The sequence below is a fragment of the Haliaeetus leucocephalus genome, unplaced genomic scaffold (assembly GCF_000737465.1).
Source record: "Haliaeetus leucocephalus isolate CR32 unplaced genomic scaffold, Haliaeetus_leucocephalus-4.0 Scaffold339, whole genome shotgun sequence".
Classification (NCBI taxonomy): domain Eukaryota; kingdom Metazoa; phylum Chordata; class Aves; order Accipitriformes; family Accipitridae; genus Haliaeetus; species Haliaeetus leucocephalus.
In genome coordinates this window covers 19,986,010-20,007,677 of record NW_010972775.1, presented here as the reverse complement: position 1 = coordinate 20,007,677, position 21,668 = coordinate 19,986,010, and the positions used below count along the sequence as shown (strand labels likewise).

General features: G+C 41.5%; 1 protein-coding gene across 1 annotated transcript in view; it reads left to right on the top strand.

The window, feature by feature from the left end:
- Nucleotides 1–21,668, top strand: part of ADAMTS17 (ADAM metallopeptidase with thrombospondin type 1 motif, 17) — a 183,254-nt gene that overhangs the window by 101,943 nt on the left and 59,643 nt on the right. The window contains exons 10-13 of the mRNA XM_010572039.1: nucleotides 1,003–1,148; nucleotides 6,283–6,449; nucleotides 9,661–9,788; nucleotides 20,434–20,554. Coding sequence (XP_010570341.1) covers nucleotides 1,003–1,148; nucleotides 6,283–6,449; nucleotides 9,661–9,788; nucleotides 20,434–20,554 — 562 coding nt within the window. The remainder of the gene's footprint in view (nucleotides 1–1,002; nucleotides 1,149–6,282; nucleotides 6,450–9,660; nucleotides 9,789–20,433; nucleotides 20,555–21,668) is intronic.

Below are 21,668 nucleotides of genomic sequence, written 5' to 3'. Positions count from 1 at the left end.
ATTCCAGTAACTGGCTTCAGTGCTGTAAGGGTGAGAATTACTGAGACTCAGCTGCTGCCTCCCAGCTGACCTAGAGTGTGAACAGAATTTGATTCAGGTGAACATGTTTAACCTCTGAGATTGGCTGTGCTAGGTGCTATGTGGTTCACAAATGTATGTGGTTGATTCTCCCAGTGCAGCTGCTAACTTCTTAGGCTACAAAGAAACTTGACTGGTTTCATAACTGCTAGCTCCATACTTACTGGTTTTGGATTCTAATATTTTTTGTATGTTGTATGGTTGGGAAGGTAAGAAAGGGTAAAATTAAAAAGTTTATTGCTAAAATCAAAGATGAGAGACCTTTTCTTTGCTTCCAAATAAAGATAAACAATGACAGGAAAAGCTGGGTCCTGGAAAGCATGACAAGGAACCTGAGACAGAGTATTTTTAGATATATGTTTTTCTAACTACAGGAGTCCTGGTGATTCTTTTGTAAGACTTCTTAGCAGTGCTTACTGTATCATATCCTGGACAGAGCAGAATAGGCCAAGTTTGCTTCTTGGTCAGGAGCCAGGGCAACCTATTAGAATCAAAGGTTGTTTGGGGTTTTAGCCAAGTTAGGTCCAAAATACCTCAATTATTTTGTACATACTGGGAATACTGCTGATGAAGACATTGCTTTGGGCTATAATTTCTTGGACTCAGTTTCTGTGAAGAGTGTGGCTTTAACTCTTAGCACTTAGATTATTATCTGCTTTATAAAGCAAGGGGCTCAATTCTGTGACTATTTTTTTTAATGAGAGAACTTCCTTCAGGGGTTTGTTGAGGGTGACACTTAAATTTCTATGTTTCACTTGTCCCTTTCACCTCCTCCCACCTCCACCTCACTGAAGCCTTGAATCTCTAGAAACTTAAACATGGGCTTGTTGTAATCTCTCAGGCATCCTTTTAAGTCCACCTGTGCAGGAATGTTTGCAAGATCAGGGCTTCTTTCCAGCCTGTGCTAACACAATTGCATTTCAGTGGTGCCGAGCTGGGGAGTGTGTCAGTAAAACTCCCATCCCTGAGCACGTTGATGGAGACTGGAGCATGTGGAGTCAGTGGAGTATGTGCAGCCGGACATGTGGCACAGGAGTGCGGTTCAGACAGCGGAAATGCGACAATCCCCCGTAAGTCTTAACATCATGCTGATTTCTTTTTGCATGTAGGACATGAGAGGTTTCATATTCACAAGCAGCAAGGACCGGGTCAAAATCCTGGAGTGACTCGGAGTGAAGTAGGTTCTGTGGAAGTGGCTTGAAGGGTTACTGTTGGAAGTGCCCCAGTGCAACAATTCAAACATAGATACAATTGAATTAAAAACGTGCAGTTTGGCAGAAAAAAATGATACTGTATTTCCTCTCCAGCACTGCAGTCAATGAGGAGGAGTTGATCTTGATCTACAGACCAAACTGAGCCAGTATGTCTTAGAGATCAGTTTTGCAGGGAGTGCTGGCTCTGGGCTTGGGAAGTGAAAGAGTGGCTGACAGTGGTCCTAGTGTCATATAGCTGTGTTGGTAAAGCACCTTGAGATATACTGTACATCAAGATGTGCTGCATATGAAAAGGAAAGTTCTGCACAGAGAGTGCAGTGGGTGCTGTTTAGCTCCTGCACAGTGACTACAAATAAGCCTATGATCTCTGCGTGGGCTTGGATTTTTTTCTGATTCAGGAAGAAATGTAAGTGTTATCATCTCCCATGTGCCATCCTTCATCCTTCAGATCAATTGAAGCACATCTGGAAGTCTTTTCTTCTTATGGGAGGCCTGAACAGGTTACCATGGTGGTCATTTAACTGACCACCCCTGTTTGTGTGCATTATAGCTTCTGAGATGAGTGAGGGTGTTCACAATCTTGAGAGCAGCCCTCCAAGTTTTGTATCTCTAACTTTATTCATATTTTAAGGTTTTCACCACAAAGCACAGGAAACTTTTAAAATAGGGGCTGAAATTCTGGCTAGCAACATAGTCACTTTGAAGACTGATGATGGATAGGCACACAGTGGCTGCTGCTGAGCTGTATTCATGTGAAAGGGATATTTTTGTTTATTCCTCTCATTAAATAATGCTGAACTGCAATTGCATGTCTATAATGTCAAGGCTTGATTTTTACCAGCTCATTTCCCTGAACAAGGAACTGAGCTGATTTCTTTGCTGTCAGCTACAAAAAGTCTCTTTAACCACAGTGCTGACCAAACCTAAATCCATTCATCATCATTCCTTAAATTACAGGAAATGCTCCCTCCAAGATTGCACACTGATTTTAAAATTCTCTTGCTCATATACATTCTTGGCTGGGAATGCACACGTGATCTTCTTTTACTTCAAATACCTGGCATCAGTCCACTTCTGCAGCTGGTTTATTCACTGTCCAAAAATATTGGCTAAGGGATTTATCTTTTATTTTATATATATTTGGTCTTGGGATTTTTTTTTTTTAACTGAGGTCTCTATTCCTGCCAGCTGACTTTTGAGCCTGTGGGACTATCAGTATTTTTAAACCAGTTGCTTCACTGTTTGACTTTGTTTTTTTCTCTCTATAATTTCTCTGAGTATTTGCATGCATTGCCTCCAAATGATTGTAAGGCAGTGTGTCATGAGCCAGTTTGCACATGTAGACTTTTGAGTTGTACTGCATCGTGTTCTTGTCTAGGCTTTGGACTATTGTTATACAGTGGGATTGAAGAGAAAACCACTGGCTTAAACAGAACACCAGAATGAGATCTCCACCCCTTCTCCAGTCCCCTCTTGTCATGTAAAAGGGTCACAGTAGTATAAATGGGCTTTGATTTCTTCAGTTCCATTAGTGGGTGTATTCTCTTGGCATAAATACAGTGGAAGATGGCCGTGAAGTTGTCTACCAGGAGATCTCGCACGGTCACTGTTTCAGGCATGTGTCATTGATTGAATTATACTGTTTATTGGAAATCCCAGGCAGTGCTAGAGCCCATATTATACTGGGCTTGGGACCTGGGATTACAAGGATCTTTTCCTTTGGATTCTTTGGCAGAATGTGATAGAGATGATGCCCAAAATCTTGGCCTCAGCATTTGGAGAGGTGGAAGGGACACAAAGATGAAGCTGCAAAAATGGAGTGAAGCAGGAAAAGAAAGGTGTATGAACAAGTGCTAGGTAACTGTGGGAGACCAGAGAGAGTGACTGTCATTGGTTTTCTTCATCTTGCATGATGAAAACCCTCAGTATCCTGTTTAAATGTGCCAATAGGCCTGTAATACTGAAATACTATTACATAGGTAGTTAAGTAAAAGATTAGTCAATAATTCCGCATTCCCTACCCAAACAGTAACAGAGCAGAACATAATCGGCATGGCAGAGCTATGTCTTGTCCATTTCTCTGACTGCCTGTCCATGTCCGTTTATCTGGTTGTTCCTGAACCCCTTGAATAGATGCTGTATATTCTACTAGTGTTTTACTAGAATTAGTTTAGCAGAAAGCAACAACATACTGTGAAATAAAGTATGATGCTGTTGGACAGAGGGGAGCTGAGGCAGGAAGATCTTGTTGGGTATATTGGTTTTTGCTGGATTACTGGGAGTAGAAACATCCCCCAGATCTGTGGGATGCTGTGTTGTTTTGTGGCTGATGAGATGAGTGCATCCAACTCTTTAAATTTGGGAGAAACTACATCAGGAGGAGGCAGTTCACTTTACTCCTTAATTACAAAGGCAAGACAACTCACGCTGCTGAAGAGCTGAGCAGAGGAGAGCAGGCCAAAAGGCACTATGTTCTTGCAGCTCCCACTGACTGGGAGTGGTGGGTGCTCAGGAAGTCTCTGTCTCCTAATGGATTTGGCTATTACTTTGGTATTGCCAGTGACCATTATTACCAACAGTGAGAGCTGCTTGCTTCCAGTCTGCATTGGCAAACTCATAGAAAGTCCCTCACAAGTTAATGACATCTCAAGATTAAAGCCAAAGCAACTGCTGATGAACACAGTAAATAGTAGTCCTGCTGTGTCTCCTGTTCCATGGCCATCAGCTTGATACCCTGCTCTCAAGAGAGTGCTCTGTTACTCTTTGGGTATTCTGACTGCTTTCTTTTTTTTTTTTTTTTTTCCCTTCATTTTCCTGTGCATATACATGCAAACACGCACAGAGTCACTTACGTTCAATGACTACATCTCTTTTGTTGTAACCAGAGATGGTGCTGAAACCAAAGTTCCTGTATCTAAAGTCTTTATGTAAGTGCAGGGTTCATGTGCAAAGAAGCCTGTGTCATGCTTCTAGTCATCTGGACTGAGTGTCTGTCTCATCCAGTCTAATGCAGCAGACAGAATCCTCCCGAAAGATTTCTGGGTTAGCCTCAGCACATCTGCTGCCTTGCACGTATCCATGGCAGAAAAGAGGTGTTAGCAGTGCAAGCAGGCTTTTGTTCTTCTGTTTTGTTCTCACTGTTCTTCTGGTGACTCTCTGTGATGTTACAGTGTCATTGGAGATCAGCATTTCCATTAAAAAAAAACCAAACCCAAAACACTCTGGGATTAATGGAGCTACTGTAAAAATTTGATCTAGGCTGAAATTCGGTGTAAAGCTTTTCTGTGCAGAATCACGTTTCTGTTGCACCAAATGCTGAATTGATCAAGTCCAGAACAGCCAGGAAATCAAAGACCCAGTCCTGCAGCCAGTGTGTAAATGAACAGGGCAACTCTTGCTAGGACCACTTACACAGATAAATGATATACAGTGAGGGCCTTGGTTTCTAATTAGCTGAGTGATATAGCCTGATGTTCATTGGTCTTCTGGGAGGGAGGGGGCAAGAAGCTTTTGGAATGAACTGTCATACTGCTAAAATCTGGAATTTGGCTGGAGTTGCTTTTTATAGCCATCTGTTAAAGAAAGGTAAGAACATTACTTTATCCGTCTTTGCTGATTACAGCTGGGGAGATAGGTGTGTGACAAATTCAGGAGAATATGAGCAAGTAGCAAAAGAAATTATCTGTTAGGATGGCTAAGTCTTTTGCTTACTTGGGTTTTTTGTTTGTGTTTTGTTTTGCAAAGAAAATATAGGCTATTGTTGAGAGTTTGAGTTTTCCTTCTTTAGGGAATCATAAATAAGAATAAATAGATTTTGCAGGTGCTTAATCCTGATGTTGGATTAGTGGCCTTTCCTGCATGTTTAAAAAACAAATGTGTAAAATGGCATGGTTTTCATGGATGGAGTTTATCTGCTGCACAGATTTGTTTCTGGACACCCTACTTATGGCACAGGTTATAGCTACTTCTATGTTATTTTCTTTTCAAACTGCTGAAGGCAGAACCTTAGAGGACATGTGCTGAAGAGATGTTTGCTGTCTCTCCATTGTTAAGAGTGTTTGAAGCAGGGTCAAAGCAAATGGTGAGAAGAGAAAGGTGAAATATTTTGGGTTGCCTGCCTCTGCCTTGGGTATTTGGTGTGATCCTGAGCACAGTAACATAACCTTGGTGCCTCTAGGTTCCCCATTAAGAATGTAAATACTTAACTTTGGTATTTGTGATGGAACCACAGATTATCTTCTGAACTGCCTGACTGTGCAAATATAAATAATACTTAGACTTTAGGTGTCATGCTCAGCGCACCTTCCAAAGCCTAACCCTCACAAGTCACCATCAGTTAAGGAACTTGTCCCAGGTCACAGGAAGAGTTAGTTAGAGCTCAGGCCTGATGTCACAGTAGAACCCAAAGTTTGGGAGTGCCTTACTTCAAGTCCTGTTCTGAAACTCCTGGTACACATACACACATTCTCTTCACTCTTTCTCAGTCATTTACCTGCTCCATCTGAAAACAGGCTAGGACAGGAATGAATTGCTATTGAAGTCAAAGAAGAAATTTAGATCAGCAGTGCAAAATTAGTCACATCCCTTGGTTTGTGACCAGAATACAAACAGTTAAACACTCTGTATCTTCTAAGAAGGCTGCTTAGTGCTCACAGGTGAGTAGCATTTTGGATTACCTCTTATCTGAGGTGTGCAATGTGTAAGCAGCTCCTGTTTATTGATCTGTGTGTAGGTTACTACAAAAGAACATGCTTCTGGAGTACTCCAGAGCATCTGTTATAATAAGCCAATTATAGATCCAGAATGGAACTTGAATAATTTTCTGTCAGAGCCACTGAGAGCAGGATTTGCCCTCCAGCAAGGAACATCTGAGAGGAAGGATCCTTCCTGCTATTTCAAGAGTTGCCTTGGACAGGGAAAATTAGGTGAAGGTGTGCCTGTAAGAAGCTGTGCTGTTCCTGCTGACCCTGGTTTGTCTTACCTGCGACAGCCCGGGGCCAGGCGGGAAGAACTGCCGGGGAGCCAGTGTGGAGCACACTGTGTGTGAGAACTTGCCCTGCCCTAAAGGTGTGCCAAGCTTCAGGGACCAACAGTGCCAGGCCCATGACAGATACACCAACAAAAAGAAAAGCCTCCTGACAGCTGTCATCGTTGATGGTAAGTTTTTTCATCTTCCTCTGTAATTCCTTTCTGTTCTTTCACTGCAGCTTCCCAACCCATCTTGATTTCATCTGCAATACTCCCATTTGTTGGTGGGAAGGCTACAGTATGTTCCCCTTAGCTCGAGCTGAAAGACTAAGTACAATTAGTTGTTCTTGGTGCTGCCCTGCTATCCTTTTAGCATTCTTAACAAAGATAGAGCTGTCAGTTCTTCACTCATCTTTTTGTAATGCTGGGGGAGAAGTGCCTTAACTTGATTCCCAGTCTGAACACGCAGGTATTTGGGAATGGAAATTTAAACATTAGAAAGTTCAAAATAATTTGGAACTGAAAAAAAGAAGGATTCCCTGGGACATTTTGGATGTGTTAATTCTGGGCATTTCAGTATGATTGCCTATCCTACCTACATTCTTTTAATGCTTCCTTTGCTGGATCTTGCTGTTCATCTGCTATTCAACCAGATGTTGGGGGGATATGAAAAAGGATCATAATAATGTCCTTTCTGCAGGAACAAACATCTTTCACTGCACTCTGCTGAAAAACAGATAAGGCTAGTTTCATTTGGTCATCTTGAAGACATGCTTGAACAGGGGAGGGTGGTGTTGGAACTGATACCAGAAGACCAGACACTGGATAAGCCCTTTCCTGTGCTAGCACTGACAAATTTGGTCTGACACCAGGACAAGCGTACAGACAGCATTTCAGTTCCCATAGCAGACCCTCCAAGAGCACAATTCCTTCAGATGCCCCAGGAGACAGGCTAGTTTTGCTTGTTGTTCCCCTCTTCCCGGCTCCCCAGGTAGTTTCGCTGCATGAATGTATACTGCAGAGCTAATTCCCTGACTAATTTCAGTCACAGAAAACTCTCCCAGTTTTTTCCAGGAGTGAGCTGTTTTACTCCTTTCTCCATTTCCTATCATGAACTATGGGTTGCTGAGGGATCTGTAAACAGGAGAGAAAAGAAAAAAACCCAGGTGATTCAGTGATCTTCTCTGATCAGTGCTGCTAGAATTAGTAGCATATTGCAGTGGGAACTTCATTCGGCCACAGAAAGGGAATATGCCATTTTTTGGCCACCTGAAGACTGAACAAGCTATTGCTAAAAGATAGTAGCTAACATTGTTCCTACTGTCTAGCAAAGCCTCACTCACCTGAGCCATGTTGCCCCAGTTTCCATGAATGCAAATTAGAAACCTCTCTTGCCCTGTTGCAGATCTCACAGCTGCAGAAAGAGAGGCTGTCCAGAGGCAGGCAGACTAGCAGTTTCCTGCACAAGCTGCACTTTCAACAGCTTTCCCAGCTCCTCTGTTCATTCTGCAAATGAAATAAAAATCCAGCCTCTGTGAATTTGCTTTGCATCAGACACATGGCAGGGAGTTTGAACATCCACAGAAAATGCCTGTAGTTCCTCTGTCAAGCAAGACAGATGGACAGAGGGCAGCTCAGCTTCACATCTCAATATCACTGTTTCTTGAAGCGTGTTAGAGCACCCATGCAATGTTCTCGAGTACCTTTTTCCAGCATATCAAAGCATGACACCCAGAAGCATTTAAATAGACACAGATCCAAATCAACCTCGAGCTAATCTCCACTGTGCTTGAACTCTACTTACATGTATTAGTCAGGTGGGAGCTGACTGCAGGTTTTTGATTGCACTGGAAACTTAGAAAAGTTTAGCCACTTAGCTTAATGTATTGGCAAGCCTTCTCTCTTTCATCTGATGAGCGGAGTTACTTGACTATCCAGAACAAAACATGTTTCCATTTGAATGTCTATGGGTTCTTCCTTGGATCAAGTCCATGAGTAGCAGAGTCAGCTCCAAAGGAAAAACATTACATTGCCTAAATATCTGTTACTTAAACATATGGCAAATGCAGTCAGCAAACCCTGTCCGCTGTATGCTGCCAGTTAATAATACAAATATTTGAAAAAGCTTTTTTACCTAACTCCTCTAGTTAAACACAATAGTAGCTTTTCTAAAGTGAGGTCTAAATATATAATATAACAGTTGCCATTAACATGGATGAAAAATGCAACTTTACTGATGCATTTCAAATCAGTTTGGAGGTTCTTTCTCTAGATATTCTAGCAGCATAGTTACTGACAGAAATATTGATAGGACCACAAATATCAGTTTAAGGAAATAGCAGGTAACATGTATGCAAGAATGCTTTAAATTTATGTATACAAGTGTTCTTACTGGCAAACTGATGCAAAAAGTCAGTCCATCAAGTGTAGAAATGGACTGGAGAACCTGCTCTTCTAAAATCACTGGCTGTAGTGTCCTAGTTTCAGCTGGGATAGAGTTAACTGTCTTCCTAATAGCTGGTATGGTGCTATGTTTTGAGTTCAGTATGTGAAAAATGTTGGTAACACTGACGTTTTCAGTTGTTGCTAAGTAGTGTTTAGACTAAAGTCAAGGATTTTTCAGCTTCTCATGCCCAGCCAGCGAGAAAGCTGGAGGGGCACAAGAAGTTGGCACAGGACACAGCCAGGGCACCTGATCCAAACTGGCCAACAGGGTATTCCATACCATGGGATGTCCCATCTAGTATAGGAACTGGGAAGTGGGGGCAGGGAATCACCGCTCCGGGACTAACTGGGTGTCAATCAGCGGGTGGTGAGCAATTGCACTGTGCATCATTTGTACATTCCAATCCTTTTATTATTGCTGTTGTCATTTTATTAGTGTTATCATTATCATTATTAGTTTCTTCTTTTCTGTTCTATTAAACCATTCTTTTCTCAACCCACGCGTTTTACTTCTTTTCCAATTTTCTCCCCCATCCCACTGGGTGGCGGGGGAGTGAGTGAGCAGCTGCGTGGTGCTTAGTTGCTGACTGGGGTTAAACCACGACACTAGCCTGAATTTAGTCTGAGATGCTCACACAGTGACTTGGTCATTCATATCAGGCTGCTGAATCTTCCCTGTAATGAACATATTCTGTCCAAAAACAGGTACGTAGAAGCGTACTGACTAAATGGTTTTCTGTGTCTTAAAAAATCTCATCAATGTAACCCTTTGAATATTGATATTTTAAAATGGGGAAATGACAGGCCTTAAATTGAAAGGTTCATGTTCCTTTAAAGATGAGAATATCAACAGATACCTTTCCAAATCAATTAATGTAGAGACTGCATCACCATTGCCTCAAACACTTGTTTGTCCTGTTCCTAAAGGCAGTTGCTTTTGTATTTCTTTTCCCAGATAAACCATGTGAGCTCTTCTGCTCTCCATTGGGAAAGGATTCCCCCATGCTGGTGGCAGACAGAGTCCTCGATGGTACTCCATGTGGGCCTTACGAGACCGACCTCTGTGTACACGGCAAGTGCCAGGTGGAGTGACTTTCTCTTGTTTTATTTCTAGTGTTATGTGTAGTCTGGGGCAGCTGTATGTATCCTAGAAGAACACGCATCCATGTGGGTGGCTGGGAGGCTGTCTCTGAGGTGAAAGGGCAACCCTATTTTATAAGATCCATTACAAGCGCTCCACAGCCCTGTGTCTTGGTCTAAGAACTATGATAAATGCCCGAGGTATGAGATTATTACTGAACAGCTGGGAATGTTCAATGATCACATTTGCATGTGTGTAGTCATCACATGGCTTGGGTGGGAAGGGACTTCTGTGAGGGGAGCAGATGGGAGTGGAAATCTGGCTTGCTTAACTGCTCCGTTTTGGCTAATAGAGGAATCACTGAAAAAAACAGTGATGCTGCAAACTGGATTACAAATTGTCACTAGCCTGTTACAGAAGTTACATTGCCAGCATCATAATGCTTTTCAGGTTTACCTGGTTCCTGCCTAGAAATATTGAAGAAGCTTTTCAATACCAGTTGCTCCTTGGCTTCTGCAGCTGCATGAGCCAGTAGCTTCCCCTGTGTGATTTTTGTTGGCTGTATTGCTATGTAATGCCAAGGTGAGTTACTGTAGGGGCCCATCAAAACAGTTTGAAAGGCCTGTTTCCCTTGCAGTAAGAAAAGGTTCCCTTCCTCCCACAAACTAGGTTTTAAAGCTCTACACAATAAAGAATACAGGTTTAAAGGAGCAGATCCTGCAGCCCAGAGCACAGCCCAAGCCAGTTTTCTTCTGCCTCTCATCTGCATTGTCTTGCTTGGGTCACATAAAGAGCAAACCAGAGAGAATGTAGGGTAGGCTTCCTTCTGCTGTACTGCAGTGGGACAGTTAATGTCCCCTTGGCTGTCCCTGGATGGACTGGCCAAACCCTGAACATGCTTGTTTCCTTCTGTCTCTGATCAGACAAGTAGAGAATGGAAATGCAGATGACTGTTCAAGAGTCTTTGGATTTGATTCCCTTTTCCTGGAGTAAAGGTGTGATGGCCTATACCATTGCAATGATGATTACTTCTCTAGCCAAATTACATATGGAACCAAAATTAGGTGTGGGAGATCTTTGTTACACAACTGTTCATGGTTTGCTGGGCAGTGAGACAGTTCATAACGCAGTACATTGAATGCTTAGGGAGGCCATCTCTTAGAGCTGCTATTTCAGATTCCTTGAAAACTTAGTGGAGTTGTGTAGACCCCTACTAACTGGAGATTTAAGGTTTGGACAAGGGAAGGGAGAGAAGAAAGTGTCTATTTAAAGATCATAAATTACAGGAAGTCATTTGGAATGGGTGCTCCTAGCAATTGGATTGGAGTTGCAGTTGGATTCAAGTCATTTGCCACAGACACTATGTCAGGGCAGACAGACACTTAGTGGTTTTTCTCTCTCCTAATCATGTAGCATGTGTTCAAAATTTGCTGCATACACGTTAGTGATATGAAAGACACTTTAGTTGGCTATGCAACCTTGCCAGTGCTGGATTCTTCCTGGCAGTTCTTCCTCTAAGTTTATCCTCATCTAGATTTGTATCATATGCTAGGAGTCCCTCTTTTCAGTATTAACCAGCCTGTTGTATCCATCAGAACAGCTTTCTAGCATCACCCTTTACTTCCACTAACTTCAGTGGAGATATGCTGGTTTGCCCTGGGGGCACAAGACACACCAAATTTGGCATTATTTCTGTTTTCGGTGAGTGGTGATTAAGAACTACCAATTTTTATTGCTTTGAGCCTTCCAGGCAGGGAGATAGATGAACACAATCAATATTCACCTGGGTATAAGAGAGGTTTTGGGGGCATAATGCAGCTTTACTAATAGCAATGTGACGAGATAAGTGAAAAATCTTTGTCCGGATTGAATTTTGCACTGCTGCAGGAGACACTTCCCACTGTTTCCTGCCAAATGCTGCTGAAGAGGCGTTTTTAATGCAGTCCTTCTAATTTATTCAGATGAAGAATCTAAACAGCAGGTTGCTAGAGAGCCAGCATGAGTTTGATTCTTTTTATGCTCTTTAATACAAAGTGCCTTGCATAGAGTCAGGTTCATGGTGCATCCCAAGTTACTTAATTTTTCCCTGTTTTCAGCTGTATCTGAAAAAAACCTAAAAAATCCATTAATAAACTTTTATAGTAAGGCCAGCTGTGCATCTCCAGCTGTCTGCTGTTGACCATTACACTGGGCTGGCCAGCTTTAGTGCTCCAAACATTCAGATCAGCCACAAATGGTACATCAGACATTATGGCAATGTACGTTTTCTTCTTCCAGTGAGAGGCAGTAGCCAGCTCCCCTCCAAATGAAAACCTTTATGAGCACAGAGCTTTGGAGGTACATCATGAAAAGCAAATTGCACTCTAAGTTGGGTGCAACTGCCTTTAACTATGTAAAGAGGTGATGACAGCTGCAGAACATTCAGTCCATTTGCATGTGGCTGAGAGAAAATGCAAAATGATCAATTCAAGCCGAGCAGATTTGAAAGCCTTGTGAACTCATTTATAATACTCTTCTGCCTTATATGCAGTTTAGCGCTGAGAATTGCCATATGTGTCAGTGTACCCCATTTGCCGCAGATACTTGTCTAACTAGCTGCCTATTAAACCAATTTAATTGGCATATTTATTTAATTACTCTTCTCCTTATTCCTTTACCCAGTGTAGACAAAGCCTGGCAACAAGCATTGCAGGGGGCCTGGAGAAGAGAATAAGTGCTGAAATCAGAGGGTGGTATTACTGTTATTTATTTTCTTGTGTATTCCTTCTAGTTCAAGTCTCTCAAAGGCAGGAATGACACATTGCCAGTGTAACAGACAAATTAGCAGTAACCATTGCCTGTGAACATCTAGTCAAGAAAATGTAATAGCTCTTTCCCCTTCAGCAGTAGATGCTCTTAAATGAAACTCATGCATCATTGTTCCATGGTGAATGAATGTAGATGAATATGGCAAAGAAAAAAGCTGTTCTTGCAAGTGGGGGGGGGGGGGGGTGAGAAGGCAAGCAGGAAAAAATATCCTAACTGCATTTGGACACTACGGGAGGAGAGTTTTCCTTCACTTGTACTTTGTGAACTTGCTAGTTTCATTTTAAAAAGCCGTGAGCTGAGCTCCAGTCTAAACAGTGTGAATGAAGCCTTTTGGTGTCAGCCTCACTATCCCTGAAGCAAAATCTTCATAAGCAGCAGCATCCCTGTATTTATCACTTACACCTGAAGGCAGCTGGAGTAAATAAACCTGGTTAACACTTCGGTCATGCATAGAAGCACCAGAGAGGAAAGTCAGCCCTAAATTTAGCATAGGGGTTCATGAGTCACCTAGACTTTTTTAATCTTACTCCTTGCCTTTGAGACAAATCATAAGGCCTTCATTCAATCATGTCCTGTCCTTGTTTATTAGAGTTGTTTTTGATGCTGAACATTTCATTCTTGATAGTGATAGAATTTTGCCAGAATGAGGATGAAATGAAAGCTATTTAAGAGCTTCAGGAGTTGGTCTCAAAAATTGAAGGGAGTTTTATAAAGTTATGCCTTTAGAAGAAACATTGTAGAGTAATGACAAACGCACTTATCCTTACCATCTTCTGAGCAAACTAGATGCCTTGTTCAATGTGTATATAGGTCTTTGACCTTTTCTTCTTGAAATGCACATAGTCTCCTAGCAAGGAGAATTTCTTTTCTCCTGAGATTTTTCAGAGACAAAATATCCATAGCAAGCTGGAGAACAAGAGCAGTCTGATGCATCTGAGGAGGAGGAGGGTGAGTGCCCATCTAGTCTTTGCAGCCTGTCCCTCACCTGCTTCTACTGTTTGCTTTCTCTAGCATGAACATAGCGGTCATGGAGTAGGGCAGTGCAACCTGCAACTCAGATTGCTTTTATCTTCTCATATTTCTCTTCAAGTGACAAGTGGCTTTCAAAGAGAAGATTCCCCAAGGGTTTTGTTCTTCCTCAAGACTGTTCAGTGTGTATTTCATGAGTCAACATTCATGGAAGCAGTGCACTTTCTAACCTCTTACAGTTCTTTACTCTGTTTGTGCTGCTAATGTTAATAGAAAACTGCTGGCAGAAGTAGAGCTAAAAAAGGTGTCACATGTCATACAGCAGTGGTGTGGGGAGAAGACAAGCTGCTCAGCCGACTGTTATGATGCACATGACTTTGTGCTGGCTTTTCTCAAAGGAGGATTAGTCTGAGACTCATGATAGCATGAGAACTTTCCAGTGGGGGCTACAGGTTGTACTTCAGCAGGTAATCTAAGGTCTCTTTGAAAAGACAGACCTCCTGTATAGCGGAACCAGGCTAGAGATCAAGGGCAGTCTTTGCCGTGATTTAACAATTTAAGAGGTGAGGAGGTTTTGGCTCTATCTACAGTTTTCTTATGAATGTTTTGTCATGTCATGCCTACTTTTAACTTGCTGGTGAATCCCCAGTACACTCAATGATGACAAGCCACACATTAGGCTGTCCTGGAACAATAAAAATATTATAGAATGACTTCCAAAAGCAATTGTCATACTGTATGAAAGGAGAGCACAAATTTGAAAACTGACACATTTTCAGAAATAGTTTTTGCTAATTGGATAGGCAGAGTGTCAGGAGAGGACTACAGGTGGCAGAGGATAAATTGCAGTTGTCTACTGGACCTGTTGCTGGCAAACACTTTTCTGAGTAATCAGTACCCAATTTTTGCATTTGATTGATGCATGCAGTTCTGGCTTTGCATCATCACTTGAGTATTTTCCATGTATTATTCATATTCCTGCATTACAAACTGTGGTACAAGATGTTCCAGACTGGGTAGCTTGTCTCCATAGAACAGCTTGGCTTAGCACTGTACTTTGATAAATTATTTAGTGTATGTGCACAAAATCCAGAAAGATTGTTTGAACTACAGCAACCTGTTGTATAATTGCCTTTTTTTTCAATTTCTGGGTCTGTAGCATTTTCTGTAATCTGAGGCCTAAAAAGAGTATTGGGGCTTTTGGTGAGTAAGGCATAGAGACAAGAAACAAGACTTTGTTGATATCTTACTACTTTTTTAGTGTACTTTACAGTGGCAAATGAAAAAAAAAATCCTGCTGTTTCCCCCTATTTTTCTTCTATGTTAACCCACAGAGAGCATATAATAGACAATTCATTGTGTTATCTACCTTGGAGGCTTTAGATTTTGTGTGTGGCTTGAGCAGCCAAGAATTGACCGGAAGGGAGGCTACAGATATATCATATACCAATAAATAAATATTATCTTTAAATCCAGAACCGACATGATAGATGCCTCTTTTAAAGAATAGGCATTTGATATAAAATCCTCTGGTATCTGCAGCCTGTTGGCATTTCTACAAACCAGGGCAGAGGCAGGGTGGAATCAGGTCAAAGGTGTCAAATCAGATGAAGCTGGTTTGGAAGGATCAGAAAGGGGTAGCTACAGAAAGTGAACAAAGAACAGAGGCAAAGGAGTTCCTGGGATGGGAAAAGGTTTTGTATTACTTGCATGTTCGCTCATATAGCCTGCTCTGCTGCCAGAACACAGTGGTTTTGACACATAACCTTCACACTCTATATATGAAAAAGTGGTTATCAAGAATAATTGTATCTAGCAACCCCATGAACTGCTAAGGGATCTAAACACAAAGTCAATGGGCAAGTGTAATTGCATATCTAATGCAGATAAGATAATGCTCATTTAAAACAGGCAGTGCATATCTCCTGTTCCAGCAGAGCTGCTCTGATTCAGGTAAAATCTGAAGGCTTGGGAAATGACAAGAGGATATTTGCATGGACTTCAATGCATCACACAAAATTTGTTGTGGAACAGAAATAGAAGTAACTTACAGATGAACTGCTTGATTAGGGATCTAGGCTCACCCCTCTGTACAAGTCCTGACAAACACCTATAATCCTCCACAAGTGCAGTTGTGTTTAAAACAAAGAAATAAGAATTCTCTTACCCTCAGATCTGAATGTCAGTTGCTCACATATGTACATTCCTGTTTCATGTGGTCCCTCCCTGGAGGTATCAATGGACACTGGATATTATGGACAAAAAATTGGCAGTGTAGATGAGTCTGTCATAACCAGCATGCTCTGTACATGATTAATCTGTAAAATGGCACATGTTGCATCAATATTTATATTTGATCCATTGAGACAGCTAGTTAGTTCAGCATATGGGAAGCATTACATTTTTGTGAGCCTACAATGTCATTTCTTACACAGGGTGGGTGTATATAACAAAAATAATTGTGTTTATGTAGCAAAACATACTCACGCAGGCTGTATCAATTGAGGTCTTACACAGCCATTGAAAACACAAATAAAAATATCATTAAAAAATACCGAAGCAATACAGAAAATAGTTCACACAGAAGAATCCAAATGATGTATATTCAGAAGAGTTTTCCTCTGCTAGAGCCAGCAATGACTGAAGCTGGAAATACCACCCAACAAGCAGTATTTTCAGATGTTTAATTATAAAAATGAGAAGAAGAGGGAGGGAGAGAAGGAAGGGTGGACTGAGATATCAGCTCAGAGAGAATGAATTTCAGGCCTTGGCTCAGCAAATATGCAGTTACCTGCCAATTTAAAGGTCAATGAATAGTTCCAAAACATGGTGTCAGAGTAGGAGACTGCCTGGGTTGAAGATCATTAAGAAACCTGTGGATATAGTTGTGACTGTCCATGCTGAGGACTTGAAGCCCCAAAAGACTATCTTTAAGTTTCTTGCCAGCATTTCGATGTTTTAATATGGGTAAAGGACTGGCTTTGGTTAAAATCTGCTTCCTCTTTGTCCAATTGATGCTGTGAATAGCAGTACTGCAGCACTGCAGGCTTTCAACAGCTAGTACAGGCAGGAGGTGGAACTCCTGGGTGGTGTCAACATCAGTACCTTTGCCAAAGTTGTGGATATTATTGTCCAAGTCCATGTTGGATGGTGCAGGGAAGCTCCAAGAGTCCAAGAACAGGGCTGACAGTGGCAAATGCTCCCACAGACTACTGAACAGATGGTGGTTACAGCAGGCTGGCTTTTTACTTTTTATTCTTCCTTCTGAACACAGACGAGCTCCAAGTGCCCTGCTGACTCCTTAGTTGATCATCTTGGTAAGAATACAAAACTGCTTCCCTTCTTACCAGTCCATTCAAGACTGATGGAACTGAAAGTATCCAGCTGTTGCTGGATGGACTGGTCCATGAACTCAGTCTGCTCACCTGCAGGATAACTCTTGGGTCAGAAAACACACAGCATGTTATTTACAAGGTCTGTCTTTCTTCAGAATGTAAAGCTTCCCCTTTCTGCCTTTGTGCTTCTTAATTAAAAAAATCACCTTACCTTGGTGTGCTGACTGTACAGGAAGCAGCGCAAAACAAGTTAGAGGTGGTAAAGATCAAATAAATCCCTTGAACTATTTGGGTTTTAAAGGATTGTTTCTTCACTATGAAAACATGACTTTTCAGCAGTAAAATTTGGGATTTTCCCTTTGCATACAGTTAATTAAGCCCTCACTTTTTGGAAAGATTTCTGCAGGTTGAGGACAGCTCTATCTATTTTAACAATTGACAGTAGTATACAGCATAATGTCAGCAAGTAGCTGATGATGTGCAGATTCCATAAATCTTCCCCCTGGTCTGGTGGGGTTCAGGCATAAGCCTCTGGTCCCCAGTGCTGGAATCTCAGGAGCTTTCTCACCTTGGAGAAAGCTGGACATATCTCCCAATTAACAGTCCAAGGACTGCTGGCTGATACTTTCCTCCAAGGAAGGGTAATGCTCACTGTGTTTTGCTTCCTCGCCCTTCCAGCTCTGTCTCTTCCCCTTTGCACTTGTTTGAAGAATGGCAGTATTTTCAATGTGGGGAGGTTTCAAAGGATCTAAGTGACCAAGGTGGTCACTGTAATGTGTTTCTAAATGACTTTGCAGCTTTTGGAATCCATTGTCAAATCTTAACAAAAGCTGTTTCATTATGTACTGTTATTAAATACGCTTTTACTTTGGAAATGATTGTAAGGCTTAGGGAGGGAGAAATGGGCTCTAATGTTTATGTTGACAAGAGTAAAGTGCTTCCAAGGTATTTTTCCCTCATAAAGTAGCAAGAATGCACCAATTTTCATCTTGAAGCCAAGAAAGAAAACTGTTTTGTTCTCTTAAAGATTTTCCTGTGTAAGAAGCCATTTCCTGGCCCAAATCTGATGGGGGCTTTAATCCTCAAGCCCTGGACTGAAAGGAAAGTCTGTCCTGTCAATGGGAGGGATGGTGCCATTGAAGGGAAGGCTGCAAGGGCTATTCCCGGTTCCTCCACTCACAGGGAATTAGGGTGAAGATGAAAGGTAAAAAACAGTGAAGGTTTTGGGAGGTATATTTGTGGAATCAGTGGGTGCTCTTTCCATGCCTTCAGAGAGGGTCTCTCAAGTCAAAGTGTGTCAGTGACCCAGTAAATGTGGGAGGAAATGCCTTGTCTTGAGCCCCAGTGTCAGAAGAGGGGGGGACTTACTCTTTCAGAGGCTTTACTGGCTTGCACTGGTTTACATTATCTGGGAAACTACAGCGTAAATGCAAAGCATGTGATTGCTAACTCCCCATTCTTTGCCTGCCTCTGTTATAGTCCTACAGACTCCTTGCGTAGCACTGGGAATAAGTGTGGTTCAAGACTCATTATATTCCCTTTATTCATTTGTGTGCTCGCATAGTGCTAATAACAATGCAGTACCATAAAAGATAGCACTAGAGTCTTAAATTAAATGCAGCCTTTCCAGTATCTCAGCAGGGTGGCAGGCAGGCATATATTTCCAGCTGCCTTTCAGCAACCCCATTAATAAATCATATTTATTTTCCTGGAAGGAGAATTGCTGGGACATCCTTCTGTTTTGGGGGCAGAATCACATTCAATATCCCAAAATTATTTGTTGGACAGGGGTGTGAAGTTTCGACTTGAGAACTGCAACTGCCAGAAACTCCATGGTCTTCTTCCTACCTTCCTTTAACTCCCATTTATATAGGTTTTTTCCTGTAGTTCTTGTCCACCAACTCACATGCTGTTCTAGTTAATAAGCAGCATTTCCCTTGTATGTGTTTAGGATGATCATCCTTTCTCAGCATGTGTCTGTCTCTAATGATTTACCCAGACAAACACTGCATTGGAACACATCTGAACGCTGGCAATCTTTGGTCCCTGTAATACATCTGGACTTCAGCAGTGGCCAGTGTCTTCTGAAACAAGAGGAACATTTGAGTTCAGGTCCAAATTACATTGCTTACATGCAGACAGTCTTAGATAAACAGCCCAAGTTCTCTTAATATTTCCCTGCTTACACTATTTTTCAAAATGGTTGTTGTTTTGATCATTCCCTAAGATATCTCGCCAACTTTCCTCTGGCTTTATTGTAAGGCAAGGAAGGGAGAGACCCAACAGCCTTATTCAAATAAGTATTATTAGTGACAGTCCTGCTAACTCATTTGCCAAGAAGCTGTTTATCTACAGAGAATAAATCTTTAACTTATTTTTGATAGTAGAAGCTCTGCTAATAACTTGCATAATGGCAACTCTTGTTTCAGTAGAAATTTATGTTGTAAGAGTGAATTGCTGATTACTTTGAGGGTCTTACATGGACAGAAAACAATTTACGTAGAGACTAATGACAGCAAGTCTTATCAACCTCAAGATCTACAAATGTGCAATCTTCACCATCATAACCTGTAAATGGTTTGTGAATAAGGAACATTACCATCACAGTCTCTATAGCTACAGGGAGAACACTGTGATTATTGTAGTAATACCTGTCTGTGGAAGCAAGGCTGCAGATTGTTATTCAAAAAAGTTTAGGTAGGTATAGAAAATTATGAAAATACCATTTAAAGTGAAGCTCTAGGTGAAAGTGTTAGGGTTTGGGTTTTTTTTTTACAATTGAATGTCTAAGCTTAATACAGTGCAAGCATATGGAAAATTTCATAATTGTGTAAGCAATCTTATGGTACGGATTGGCCAAATATGAACTTGACCGGCTTTCATTGAACTACTTTTGCATTGCAGGTATCTTGAGCCATCTGATTAATGAGGTCTTTTTAAAGGTATTGCAAAAGTGTATTCAGAACTGAATGTTACACTCCCTGTTAAGATCTCAATCCGAAGCAGAGCTCATTCAGTGAGCAGCACACTGGAGCTTGTAACAGCACTCTGAATTTTTGTGTAGTGAAGGGCTATGACCAGGATTCAGGTTACTTGAGTTAATTTTCATTTAAGGAAATCACATTTTTCTCTTCTCTAAACTAATTATCACAGTAGTGGTCCATTTCTCTGGGATGTCTTTGAGCTCCTCAGATGGAAATTGCTATACAAACATGAAACATTGTTTTAATCTGTTGTGTTTGAAGGAAGTTAAAGTGGGTTAGTATGAAATCTGTGATAATATCTGGAATAACTAGTGTTTGTGAAACTCTCTTCAGTTAAATCTTCTGAATCAAAGTTCATGCTCTTAGTGTTAGAGAAGGGGGTTACTGAAAAAAAAAATCAACACCATTCCAAACGAGTGCTCCCCTGATTCACAGTGTTCTCTTCCCATTCAGGTTTTCAGTCAGATGTCTACCTTAGTTTTCACCTCAATGTTTAGAGATACTTTAACCTTGCAAACAAAATAATGGGGACCTCTGGTTGTTGTCATTAGAAAATTGGCTGCGATGGAATCATTGGCTCAGCTGCCAAAGAGGATCGCTGTGGAATCTGCAGTGGTGATGGCAAAACCTGTAAAGTGGTGAAAGGCGACTTCAACCACACCAAGGGGATGGGTGAGTAACCCTCAGCAGCATTTTAGTGGAGTGGAGGTTCTCTTAACTGCTTGAGGAGACTTAAAGAGTGGTAGTAATAGCTCTTCTTCTTGGATAGCATTGGACTCATCTGCTCTAGTAAACACATAAGAAACACAAAACAAAACCCAACTCAATTCAAATGTGATATTCTGTCTGCTTCTTATTCAGTTGCCCAGATGCCAGCCATTGCCTCTGTCTGAAATTCAGAATGAAGAAGTTGTGTTTCTCATTTTGAAAGCTACCAGTGCTGCTGATTTTAAATAAGAAACAAAATCACACAGTCTTTTCCAGTGGGAGAGAAGTCTGATTTCAGCACCATCTTTGAGCTCTTTGAGAGCTCAGTGATGCATGTTGCATGTTGCAGATGATTCATGTTATAATCAGGGTATCTCAGCTAAATGAAAGAGCACTCCCCTCTGAATATTTTTACTGATTCCCTGCCAGCAACAGTATCCAGTATAGGATACAAGAGCTTTGGTCAGAGTTAAGACTTTCCCCTCTCTTGTTAAACATTAATGTATATACAGCTTGGTGTTTGAATTAGTCTTTGTTCCAGAGTTTCTGTATTGTGCTTCTGAGAAACCTGAGAAATCACACATCCTCATCAGGCAAAGGGAGGGAAAGCCAGATTCAGGACTTGCAAGCTGCTCCAAGAGGAAGGAATTGTCCAGAAAAAATTATTTCACATTCAGTGAATACAGAATTGCCATTTCTCTGTGGAGAAATACATTCAACATGTGCTACTCCAGGACTGAGTTCAGCAAAGCACATAAAGATTCCCTTTAAGCACACACTTCCATTCTGTTTAGTTACTAAAGCAGCACCAGTGCTTAGCAGCTTCCTTTAATCAAAGTCTCAGCACTGAAGTCTGAGGCTCTGATTTTGTTCATTGACCTCTTCCTCTGCACCCTCCTCCTCCTTATCTGTGGAGCCAGCTGTGATCTGTCACCTCCTCTGAGATGCAGGTAGGATCTCCCACCTGCACCACATCTTTCTGGAGCACATTTGTGCTGTTGCATTGCTAGGCCAACCTGTTGAATGATTTCCTACATTATTGCTTTTGACTCTTTTGTCCCAGTTATTTTCCACCTAC